At 43.3% G+C, this 12,413-nt stretch overlaps 1 protein-coding gene across 2 annotated transcripts; it reads left to right on the top strand.

Annotated features, from left to right (window-relative positions):
* Positions 1-3,165: 3,165 nt before the first annotated feature.
* Positions 3,166-10,143, top strand: slc5a11 (solute carrier family 5 member 11). Of its 2 annotated transcripts, XM_086176420.1 has the most exons (13): positions 3,166-3,380; positions 3,453-3,512; positions 3,614-3,718; positions 3,808-3,913; positions 4,005-4,085; positions 4,168-4,373; positions 4,901-5,036; positions 5,138-5,245; positions 5,319-5,469; positions 7,286-7,454; positions 7,533-7,748; positions 8,435-8,564; positions 9,793-10,143. In XM_086176420.1, exons 2-13 carry the CDS (start codon positions 3,456-3,458, stop codon positions 10,020-10,022), a joined length of 1,695 nt encoding a protein of 564 aa, XP_086032546.1. In that variant the 5' UTR covers positions 3,166-3,380; positions 3,453-3,455; the 3' UTR covers positions 10,023-10,143. The 2 variants fall into 2 exon arrangements, with proteins under 2 accessions (XP_086032546.1, XP_086032547.1); XM_086176421.1 differs by lacking the exons at positions 3,166-3,380; positions 3,453-3,512; positions 3,614-3,718 and having other exon boundaries at positions 3,801-3,913.
* Positions 10,144-12,413: the final 2,270 nt, after the last annotated feature.

Raw genomic sequence — 12,413 nt, 5'->3', positions numbered from 1 at the left:
CCAAGCGGCTTCATTTACTCCTTTATTGAGCCTATTTACAAGAGGGCAGCGCTCGACATGCAATCTCTTACTTTTTAACCGAGACTTCGTGACAGCGGGAAGAAGCGGAGTTTGATCCTCCCGTTGCGAGTGGAGGACGTCCCCTCGCGCAAAAGCGTGAGCCGCTCCTCCACGCCTCGCATTTCCAGGAGGCTTCAGGGGTGGAAGGACGACCTGCGTCCACCTTCTGAAAGGTGAGTTTGTTCCCGCTTCTTCTCAACACCCTCCGTTTGGAGCCTTAGAGACGGCGAGATCAAACTTTGACCGGAACCTGGAAGTTCTGGCTGTGGATCCTTCTCCAGCAGGGAGGTGCCTACAGACCAGCTCATGTTATCAGATACACTCTGAAGAAGCGCAGGTGGAAGGTAGAAGTTGAAACACCAGCTGTCGTCATTACGTGGTAAAGATCTGCAATAAATCTCCAGCTTATCTACAGCAAGTGATGGTAAGCATATCACCTATCGTCATAAATTTCTATATTTAGTTGCGTGCGTAAATAAAAGTATAATAAATGTAATTTTGAATTAAAACGCACTATTTTTTTGTTGGAAGAAATGCAGTCATTCCAAACATCTCAAGGCCTTTTCGGTGTTCTTTTATTTAGGATTTATTAGCTGCACCAATGAAATAATATAAAATAATGTAATAGTAAATAATAATAATAATTATTATGAAATAAATGCAGATTATAGTGTTCTTTCATTTAGGATTTATTAGCTGCATTTATTAGCTGCTTTATTTAGGATTTATTAGCTGCATTTATTAGCTGCACCAATGAAATAATATGAAATAATATAATAATAAATAATGATAATAATGATAATTATGAAATAAATGCAGATTATTCACAGGGTTCTTCTGAAATGTGTGTTAAAGTCTCACTCGTCGGCACATAATAACGCAGATGAGATGATCCAAATACGTCACTCTGATCTTCATCTGCTACCTTGAGGTCCTGGTGAAGCATCTGCGGCCCAAAATGATCCATCCCATGTTCTTCCAGATGTTCTCCGACGTGACGGTGACGGTCCCGCCCTCCTCTCCGTCCCCGGCGCCGAGGCCCCGGACCCTGGACACGGTGGACGTGGTGGTCCTGGTGGTTTACTTCATCCTGGTGCTGGCCGTGGGCGTCTGGGTCGGTCACACTTCCTACTCGCTTACTTCAGCAGGTGGATGTTTTTAGCGTGAAACGTGTCTCGCTGTGAAAAACCTGGTTCTGGTCAAGAAGTATTGGACCCGTTGGAGGTTTTGAAGGTGCACGTTGAGCTCAGGATCCTGGTTCCTCTGGAGGAGCTTCTGCTGAGGGGAAGCAGGAGAAGCTTGATGGGAAAGACAACAGGAATGTGACGTTTCCAGAAAAGTGACGTCTCACTCTTTGCTTGTCAAACTGAGAAATGTTGAAGTGTGTGAAAGTCTAGGTGTCCGCAAGTCTTTGTGTGTGTGTGTGTGTGAGTGTGTGTGTGTGTGTGTGTGTGTGAGTGTGTGTGCAAGTGTGTGAGCATGTGTGTGTCTGTGTCTGTGTTTGCAAGTTTGTGTGTGTGTGTGAGTGTCTGTATATGTGTGTGTGTATGAGTGTGTGTGTCTGTGTCTGTGTTTGCGAATCAGTGTGTATATGTGAGTGTGAGTGTGTGTGTGTGTGTGTGTGTGTGTGTGTGTGTGTGTGTGTGTGTGTGTGAAAGTGTGTGAGCAAGTGTCTTTGGGTGCAAGTGTGTGAGTGTGTGTCTGTGTCTTTGTTTACATCTCTGTATCTCTGTGTGTGTCAGTGGGTGTGTGTGCAAGTGTGTATATGTGTGTGTGTGTGTGTGTGTGTGTGTATGTGTGTTTGGATGAGTGTGTGTGTGTGTGTGTGTGTATATGTGTGTTTGTATGAGTGTGTGTGTCTGTGTCTGTGTTTGCGAGTTAGTGTGTCTATGTGTGTGTGTGTGTGTGTGTGTGTGTGTGTGTGTGTGTGAAAGTGTGTGAGCAAGTGTCTTTGGGTGCAAGTGTGTGAGTGTGTGTCTGTGTCTTTGTTTACATCTCTGTATCTCTGTGTGTGTCAGTGGGTGTGTGTGCAAGTGTGTATATGTGTGTGTGTGTGTGTGTGTGTGTGTATATGTGTGTTTGTATGAGTGTGTGTGTCTGTGTTTGCGAGTTAGTGTGTCTATGTGTGTGTGTGTGTGTGTGTGTGTGTGTGTGTGTGAAAGTGTGTGAGCAAGTGTCTTTGGGTGCAAGTGTGTGAGTGTGTGTCTGTGTCTTTGTTTACAACTCTGTGTCTCTGTGTGTATCAGTGGGTGTGTGTATGTGTGTGTGTATATGTAAGTGTGTGAGCAAGTGTCTGTGTGTGTGAGCATGCATGTATGTGTCCGAGTGTGTATATATGTGTGTGTGTCCGAGTGTGTGTGTTTGTGTCTGTGTTTGCAAGTCTGTGTGTCTGTATGTGTGTGCAAGTGTGTGAGTATGTGTGTGTGTGTGTGTGTGTGTCCAAGGGTGTATGTGTGTTTGTATGTAAGTGAGTGAGCGTGTGTGTGTGTGTGTGTGTGTGTGTGTGAGTGTATGTGTGAGTGTGAGAGTGTGTCTGTGTTTGCAACCCTGTGTGTGTGTGTGTGTGTGAGTGAGTGTGTGAGTGAGTGTGTGCGCGTGTGTGTGTGTGTGTGTAAGTGTCTGTGTCTGTGTTTGCAACCTTGTGTGTGTGTGTGTAAGTGTCTGTGTCTGTGTTTGCAACCTTGTGTGTGTGTGTGTAAGTGGGTGTGTGTGCAAGTGTCTGTGTCTGTGTTTGCAACCTTGTGTGTGTGTGTGTAAGTGAGTGTGTGTGCAAGTGTGTATGTGTGTTTGTATCCAAGTGAGTGTGTGTGTTTGTGTGTGTCTGTGTGTGTGTGTAAGTGGGTGTGTGTGCTAGTGGGTGTGTGTGTTTGTTTGTAAGTGAGTGAGTGTGTGTGTGTGTGTGTGTGTGTGTGTGTGTGTGTGTGTGTGTTTGTGTGTGTGATCCTCCCGCTCCTCAGCAGAGATAGTGATATCGGTGTCAATGTGTGCAGTGTGTGCAGTGTGTGTCAATGTGTGCAGTGTGTGTCAGTGTGTGTACCATGTGTTGTCCTCCTGCAGTCCATGAGCAGGACGAAGCGCAGCACGGTGCAGGGATACTTCCTGGCAGGGAAGAGCATGAGCTGGTGGCCGGTGAGTCCAGCGGACGACAACTAAAAAACGGAAACCTCTAAGAAGACGTGGACGTTTGAAGGTGTTGTTCTTCTGGACGCGCTCAGGTCGGAGCTTCGCTCTTCGCCAGTAACATCGGCAGCGGACACTTCATCGGCCTGGCGGGCTCCGGGGCGGCGGCCGGGATCGGGGCCGTCGCGTACGAGTGGAACGTGAGACACCGCTCTCGGCGTCGGTCTTCGGGTGGACCTCAAGCCGGACTCATCTTGCGTGTCGCTCGACAGGGGATGCTGATGGTGCTGCTCCTCGGCTGGCTCTTCCTGCCCATCTACGCGGCGGCAGGGGTGGGTGAGGAGGAACCTCAGGAACGTCAGGAACGTCAGGCGTCCCGCTCTCGCCCTCAGACCTTTTCAGAGCTCGACGTCCCACCTCTTGTCTCCTCCAGGTGACGACCATGCCCGAGTATCTCCGGAGGCGCTTCGGCGGGAGGAGGACGCACCTCTTCATCGCCGCGCTGTCGCTCTTTATTTACATCTTCACCAAGATATCGGTAGGAGGACAAGCCCGATGGTTCGTGCGACAAAGCGCTTGAAGGCATCACCTCGTGACGACACCCCGACTTCTCACGTGGCTTCTCAGGTGGACATGTACGCGGGGGCGCTCTTCATCCAGATGGCCCTGCAGTGGAACATCTACCTGGCCGTGGTGCTGCTGCTCTCCATCACGGCCCTCTACACTGTAGCAGGTGATGGAGCGGATGTTCATCCAGATACCTGCTGTTGATTTTGGGGCCTCTGATTGGAAGCTCTGCATCCGTGTGTCATGATGTTTCTCAGGAGGCCTGGCTGCCGTGATCTACACAGACGCCGCTCAGACCGCCATCATGCTGGCGGGAGCGCTGACCCTCATGGGCTTCAGTAAGTCCCTTCTTCTGCAAGTGTTTGGTTCTGGATGACCCCTGACCCCTGACCCCTGACCCCTGACCTCTTCCCGGTCCAGGCTTCGCAGAAGTGGGCGGCTGGGACGCTCTGATGGACGGTTATTTCAAAGCCGTCCCGTCGGTCCGCGTCCCAAACTCCACCTGCGGCCTCCCTCGAGGAGACGCCTTCCACATCTTCAGAGACCCGGTGAACTCTGACCTTCCCTGGCCCGGCGTCTTCATCGGCATGTCCGTCCCCTCCCTGTGGTACTGGTGCTCGGACCAGGTGGGGATCTAGACGTCCATATATGTGGGAAAAATGCTGACCGCCTCCCGGGCCGATCTCGCGGAGCGTTAATCTCCATCTGTAATCTCCATCTCCTCCCTCTGACTATTAGCAGAGGAAAGACCTGAGATTCTGTTTATGTAACAACAGAAAGTGCTGAGAAGATAATCATTACAGGCTCGGAGTGAAGCTTAGTCAACGTTGAGAGAAAAAAACGAGAAAATCCAAACACGGGGAGAAGATTCCCACAGGGTTCCTTCCTGTGTGGAGCCTCCATGTTCTCCCCGTGTCTGCGTGGGGTTCCTCAGGGTTCTCCAGGTTCCTCCGCAGTCCAAACTCAACCAGGAGGTTCACTGGAGACCCTCCATTGTCCGGACGTGTGACTGAGAAGATGAACGTTTGTTTGTCTCGTCAAACCGTAGCCTCCACGGCAGAAGAAGGTCTTTCAGTTTAAAACTCACTCTGACGTCACTGCCGCCCTGAAGGACTCGTCACCCTGACGTCCACTAAGACTGTTCCTTCTCCAGGTGATAGTGCAGCGCTCACTGGCTGCCAAGACCCTGACCCACGCCAAGGGCGGCTCCCTGCTCGCCGCTTACCTCAAGATCTTACCCTTCTTTGTCATCATGCTGCCCGGCATGATCAGCAGGATCCTGTACACAGGTAGGACCTCCACATTGCTGCTGCTGCTGCTGCTGCTGCTGCTTCAGAGGTTTGGACATACAACTCCAGGATGGTGTCTGAGTTGAGGTCTCTGAGTGTAGATGAAGTGGCGTGTGCAGATCCTCAACTGTGCAAGCAGATCTGCGGGAACGCCGTGGGCTGTTCGGACTCGGCCTACGCCCGACTGGTGATGGAGCTGCTTCCCGCAGGTGAGCATCACTCAAACGCCTCCTATCCTTCCCTGGCCTTGAAAATCAGCGCCCCGTCTCTCCTCTCCTTCAGGACTGCGAGGTCTGATGATGGCGGTGATGATCGCTGCCCTCATGTCCTCCCTGACCTCCATCTTCAACAGTGCTAGCACCATTTTCACCATGGACCTGTGGAAGTTTTTCCGCTCCCATGCATCCGAGTGGGAGCTGATGATCGTGGGCAGGTGACCTGTTGTATGATCCACCAGCTTATATGGCTTGGAGTCAAGTCAAGTCAGATTTTATTTTGATGGCAACCCAAACCCAAACCAAATCCCCAACCCTATCCCCAGCCCTAATCCTAACCCAAACCTAAATCAAACCCTAATCCTAACCCTAACCCTAACTCTAATCCTAACCCAAACAACAAACCAAACCCCAACCCAAACACTAACCCCAATTGTAACCCAAACCCAAATCCTAACCCACACCCAAACACTAACACAACCATAACCCTAACCCTTACTCTAGCCCGAATCGCGATCCATACCCTAAACCAAGCCCTAATCCAAACCAAAACCCAAACATTAACCAATGCTGTAATCCTAGCCCAAGCCAAAATCTTAACCACAACCATAACCCTAACCCTTACCCCAACCCTAATCCTGACCCTAAATCTAACTCAACCACAAATCCTAACCCAAACTCTAATCCTAATCCAAACACTAACCCTAAGTAGAGCTCAAAATCTAATCCTAAAAATAAATCTAATGCTAACCAAAACCCAAACATTAACCCTAATCATATCCCAAACCCCAAACCTAAACTGGACCCAAAACTAACACTAACTCTAACCCTGACCCAAACCCCGACCCCAGTCCTAACTTAAACCCAAACACTAACAATAACCCAAACACTTAGCCTAACCCAAACCCTAACCCTAACCCAAACACTAACCCTAACTTGAATCCACACCCAAACTCTAACCCTTACCCTTACCCTTACCCTTACCCTTACCCTTACACTAACCCAAACCCAAATCCCAATCCTAACCTAAACCCTAACCCTAACCCTATGACTAAATCGAATCCTAACCCAAAGCAAAACACTACTCCAAACCCTAACCCTAACCCTAACCCTAACCTAAAACCAAACCCTAACCCTGACCCAAACCCCAATCCTAACCTAAACCCTAACCCTAACCCTAACACTAAATCAAACCCTAACCCAAACCCTAACACTAACTCAAACCCTAATCCTAACCCAAACTCTAACCCTAACCCAAACTCAAACGCAAATACTATCCCTAACCCTGACCCTAACTCTAACCCAAATCTTAATCTGAACCCAAATCCTAACCCTTATCCAACCCAAACTCTAATTCTGAGCTAAATATTAAACTTAACCCAAATCTCAACAGTAACTCAAACCCTATTCCTAACCCAAATTCTAACTCAAATGCAAACACTAACCCTAACCCTAACACTAACCCTGACCCAAATCTTAATCCAAACCCAAATCCTAAGCCATGGTGTGTCCTGATAGCTCTAACATTGATAAAAGAAGCGAGCCCAGGGACCTGGGAGAAGGTATGATGTTCCTGTCACGCAGGATAAGATGGATCCCTCTGTAGAGAAGGCTCAGAGCTATGCTAGCGCTAGCTAGGAGCTCTCAAAGAGAAAGGCTCTGAGCCTTTTCTTGAGCAAAGGGAGGGTTGTCGCCCCCCTGGACTGCAGCACCCGCTCATGTTATTCTGGAAAGTGTCCCTCCAGAGGCCCGTGAGTTTCCGCTGAGGTCTGGGGTGAACTTTAAACATCATAAAGAATATTTCACCGCGTTTAATGAGTAACCACAAGGCCCGTTGCAGAGCGTGCTGGATGAAATTACGCACTGAACGGCACATTCAATTACCACGTATTTCTCTCAAGCTCATCCAAACCACGGCGGGTAATGGCTTTTCCACATCCTGCGTCAACTCTGTTTACTTCTACATGTCACATGACCCGGAGACTTTAACTCCACGGCTCTTATTAATAGAAGAAAGATGTTTTTGCGGCGCAGGGTGTTCGTGCTGGTCCTGGTGGTGGTGTCCGTTCTGTGGATCCCCGTCGTCCAGGCCAGCCAGGGCGGCCAGCTCTTCATCTACATCCAGTCCATCAGCACCTACCTCCAGCCACCGGTGTCCATCATCTTCCTGATGGGCTGCTTCTGGAAGAGGACCAATGAGAAGGTAAGACTTGTGGTTGTAGATGTAGGTCCATCAGATAGATGACGTTTGAACGCTCGACCTTCTTCCCTCCCACGGCAGGGAGCTTTCTGGGGTTTGGCCATTGGTCTGTCGGTGGGCTGCACCCGCATGGTGCTGGACTTCATCTACCCGGCACCTCCTTGCTCCGAGGAGGACAACAGGCCCGAGGTGGTGAAGAACGTACATTACCTTTACTTCTCCACGATGCTGTCCATCCTCACCCTGGTCGTGGTGGTCGGAGTGAGTCTGTTGACGGAGCGTCCCAGACCAGAGCAGGTGAGCTCAACGCCGCCTTGACGGCGAAGGCTTGGTAGACAGGAGAGAATCCAGGGTATCTTCTGGCCAAACCGGACAAAGGTAGTGATTGAGGTTCATTCAGATTTTCCAGCAGCAGCTTCTCAGGTAGCTCGATCTCCCCAACACTGCCAGAAAAAAAGAGGTCATCTGATTTAAAACATACTTAGCTCTTGGTTCTTGAGATGAGTTTGTGTTCTTACCCTCTTACGCTTAGCAGTCTCATGGTGAGAAGAGTCGTTATGTAAGCGCAACATTTGAGGTTTAATCCAAGGAGATGTTGTCCATCATGGGAATCTTCTTGAATGGACTCAGTCAGATATACGTCGATGTTAGCTCCCTGACCTTCAAATGTTCTATATAGTCCAAATGTGTTTAGTCCATCTGGTGTAAACTTACATCTTTTGGTTTATATTCAATCTTTTTCTCCAGATATATCATCACTGAACAGCTGTTTGGGACATTCTGAATTATCAAACACAAAAAAATGTGATTTGGGATTAATTGCAACTGATTTTCCCCATATTATATTTTGAACCACTTCTTTTCCGTGGGACGACTGGATTCCAGTTAACTACAGTTAATTAGTTCCTTCTTTCCTGTGACTCGGCCATCGATCGCTTTTATTTCCCCCACCTTATTACCATGTCATACATCTGTTCGGACAGATCAGTCGCCTGACCTGGTTCACGAGGTTGGACCCGGTGGAGCCCAAAGAGGAGGTGTTTACCGTGGACCGGATGGCAGTCACAGCAAAACAACAGGAGAGCAGCGCTGACATAGAACACCAGAGAAGAAGTGGGTCACCTTTTTATACTGTGTTGTTAATATATTTATTAACTTATTCAATGTTTTTTTTTTATTATTCTGTATAATATATATATATATATCTATAGATAGATAGATATATATATATAGATATATATAGATAGATAGATAGATAGATAGATATAGATACACACTAGTGACGTGCGCTTAGGTTCATGGCTGGTGAGGCACTGACGTCATCACAGTCAAAATTACATATGAACTCTACAGAGTAGCTTGTTCACCATTTTATTGGCAGCAGCTGTTTTGTTTAAAATATCACATCATCATGCTTTACATATACAAACTGTAGCATAGAAAAAAGCACATGTAAAAAAAACGTTATCTCTTACCTTCACTTAGAAATGAAGTCCATGCGCGGCTCCTTCTGAAGCATCAATAACTTGCTTGTAGAAGTCTTCTGTTTCTTTCTTCACTTTTATAACTCTCTCCGTCTCAATGGAAATCACTGCCAGAGAAGACAATCGTCCTTGATCTGTTCCGATGGCCGCACTTGACTTGCTAACTGTTTACTGTAGCTTGCTATTGCTAATTCTATTATTCTGTGGCTGGGTAGAAAGAAGGATCCCTGGGCTCAGCGGCGCCCCCTACCACGAGGCACCGCCACTGCGTGCCTCACCTAATGTCTCTTTGTGGTCGTTTTATAATGACGAGAAACACTAGAAACACATTACAGTTGTTGACAAAAAACACTGGACACATCAGCAAAACTACGGAAATGTAGTTCATATATTAAAAGATTTTTTTCAATAGTGACATCAACAGAGACAGCACTTTGGTCTCAGTGCATAGCATTCTAGCACAGTTAGCAGAATCATTGCTCAACCCATCGTGGGCTCAGCTGGTTGTCGTGTCACCGCACGTAATGTGAATTTTTTTTTGGCCATTTTGAAAAAAAATAACTAAAAATTAACTAAACCATATAATCTAATTTTTTCATTTTGCTTTTTTTTCTGTCCATGATGACAGGTGAGGCCCGGCCTCCCCCTGCCTCTACTGACAGCACGTCACTGATACACACTGTATAATACAGTGTGTTTGTATGTACTGCATACTATGTATTGTGTGCATATATTCACAGTATAGAATATATATGGGGTGTGTGTATACACACAGTGTATAATACATGGTGTGTGTGACATGTTGTGTCCGATGTAATGGGAGGTCCTTCCATGGACCGTGGACCCTCTCCTTGCAGATTCTGGTGCTTCTGAGTCCAGCTCCCGCCACCAGTCCAGGCTGGCCTCGGCCCTCTGCTGGCTCTGTGGGATGGAGAGCCAGCGGGCCGGAGGGCGGAGGATGGCGATGCCGCCGCCCGAACACACCATGCACTCGCTGGAAGAGAAGCCACTGCTGCGGGCTATCGTGAACGTCAACCTCATCATCTGCGTCTCCGTGGCCGCCTTCATCATCGGCTACTGGGCCTGACGGAGAACCTAAGGCCTCCGAAGCGATCCAGTTCAGGCTCCAAAGACATCTGCAGCTCTGTCTGACTCCCTAATCCGGACAAAGAGTATTTATTCCACCACATTCTATTTATTGTGCTCTGTTTAGGATCAAATCTCAACAAGATACAAGGAGCTGTTCAAAATATATCTCCTGCTCATTTCAAATAAACAAATAGAGCCAAATGAAGGTTTTGCTTTGTATATCAGGCCTGCTGATGTTGGAAGTGACAAATAAGCGTCGGTGTCGCTTTTTGACAATTGCCTCTCTTGGACAATTCAAGTGTTTCTCAATCTCATTCTGATACGCACATATTTATGTATTTATTTTCTTCTCCCTTCATCTATTCCCTTCAGAGGTAGTCAGAGCGATCAACGTTCTCCAAAACAAACTGCCGACATACCCTAGTTATATATATATATATATATGTATACATATACAAACATATATAATACATGTATATAAAAAGATAGAGATATACGTATATGTATTTACATATAGATAGCTATATTCATACACATATGAAAATGTATACATATCTGCATTTATATATCTATATATGTAAATATATTCAGAAACATGTATACACATATACATAAAAATAAATATACGTTTGTCTAAAACACATATATACAAATATATATATATGTAAATATGTACAAACTTATATTTGTGTATAAATACATTAGTGTATATTTATACATAAATACCTAAATGTACAAACATAAAAATGTATGGACATACATACATGTAAGAATATTTACATCTGTATATATATTTATACATAGACATATCCATGAATTTATATACGTATTGAGACATATTCACATTCATATTTACATATTAATATACAAGTATACAAGCAGACGTATAAATATATACAAACATATTTATAAAAACAGAAATGTAAACGAGGACATGCATATGAAGACTTAGTTTATATACATATGCACATATAAAATGCACATGTATATGCAAATACATATAAAGATATATAAACATACAAATACATACATATGTACACAAATATGTATATATAAACATATACGAATATCGAATACATATATACATACATATATGAATGGGCATTTATAATTGATATACCAAAAATAATTTGTCCTTTATATATCTATGTACATATATACATATAAACATATTAATATACATATATACACACAAATAAATATATGCCTATATGTAAATACATATAACGTTATACAGATATATCTACATATATTATATCTACATATAATAACATATAAATATCTACATATGATAATCTACATATATATTATATACATAAACATATACAATTTATACATATATATCTATTTATACATATGTGTAAATATAAGCATACATGTATATATATACATATATATATACAAATATATAAACATACATATGTACATGTAAATATATACACTTATTTTTGTATACACATGTATAAAAATAGACTAATATATATATACAAATATGTACACACATACACATAGATATATATGAAGACACATATTTACACATATATATAAATATACAATATTAACATATATACATATACATGCATATATATACACACATACCCTTGCATAAATATAAAAATATAAACTTATATATAGATATGTATTCAAACACAATCTCATATATACAAATTGAAATACTAAATAAATTTTTATATACAAATATACAAATATGATAAATTCATTCACGTATACATGTATTAATGTATACAAATATGTACACATATATATATATATACAAGTAAGTTCATTTAAATATTCATAAAAATGTAAACACACATATATATAAAATACATAAAAAATATATATTCATATATATAATACATATATATATAAACATACACACATACAAATATAGCCGCAGGGAATCTTCAAATTAAATCAAATCTTTGAAGTTACAGTTAACAGTTAAAACAATTTATATTTCATTATATTTCATTGTATTTCTTATTCTTCCTCCTTTCTTCTATTATCTATTACTGTTATGGTTTTACTTGAAACTCTGGCACAACAATTTCCTTCTGGATAAATAAAGTTGTTCTCATCTCATCTCATATACATTTATGCATTTACAAATATTTTTACTTATATATATATATATATATATATACACACACACATATATATGTAAAAACACATAAATATTTACGTATATACATATGTACATATTCAAATATATGTAAATGTATCCTTTAAATATTTATTTCCATAGAAACATAATATACCTATAAATATGTAGATAAATAATTGCAAAAAGATATTTCTATAATGAAATATATGTATATATACACACTCAAAAATATGTATAGATATATAAACATATACAGATATATATCAATAGACATATTTATAT

Source organism: Fistularia commersonii, chromosome 28, assembly GCF_037954325.1.
Source record: "Fistularia commersonii isolate RoL2024-O1a breed Wild chromosome 28, RoL_Fcom_v1.0, whole genome shotgun sequence".
Taxonomy (NCBI): Eukaryota; Metazoa; Chordata; class Actinopteri; order Syngnathiformes; family Fistulariidae; genus Fistularia; species Fistularia commersonii.
This window is presented reverse-complemented; position numbering and strand designations above follow the sequence as displayed.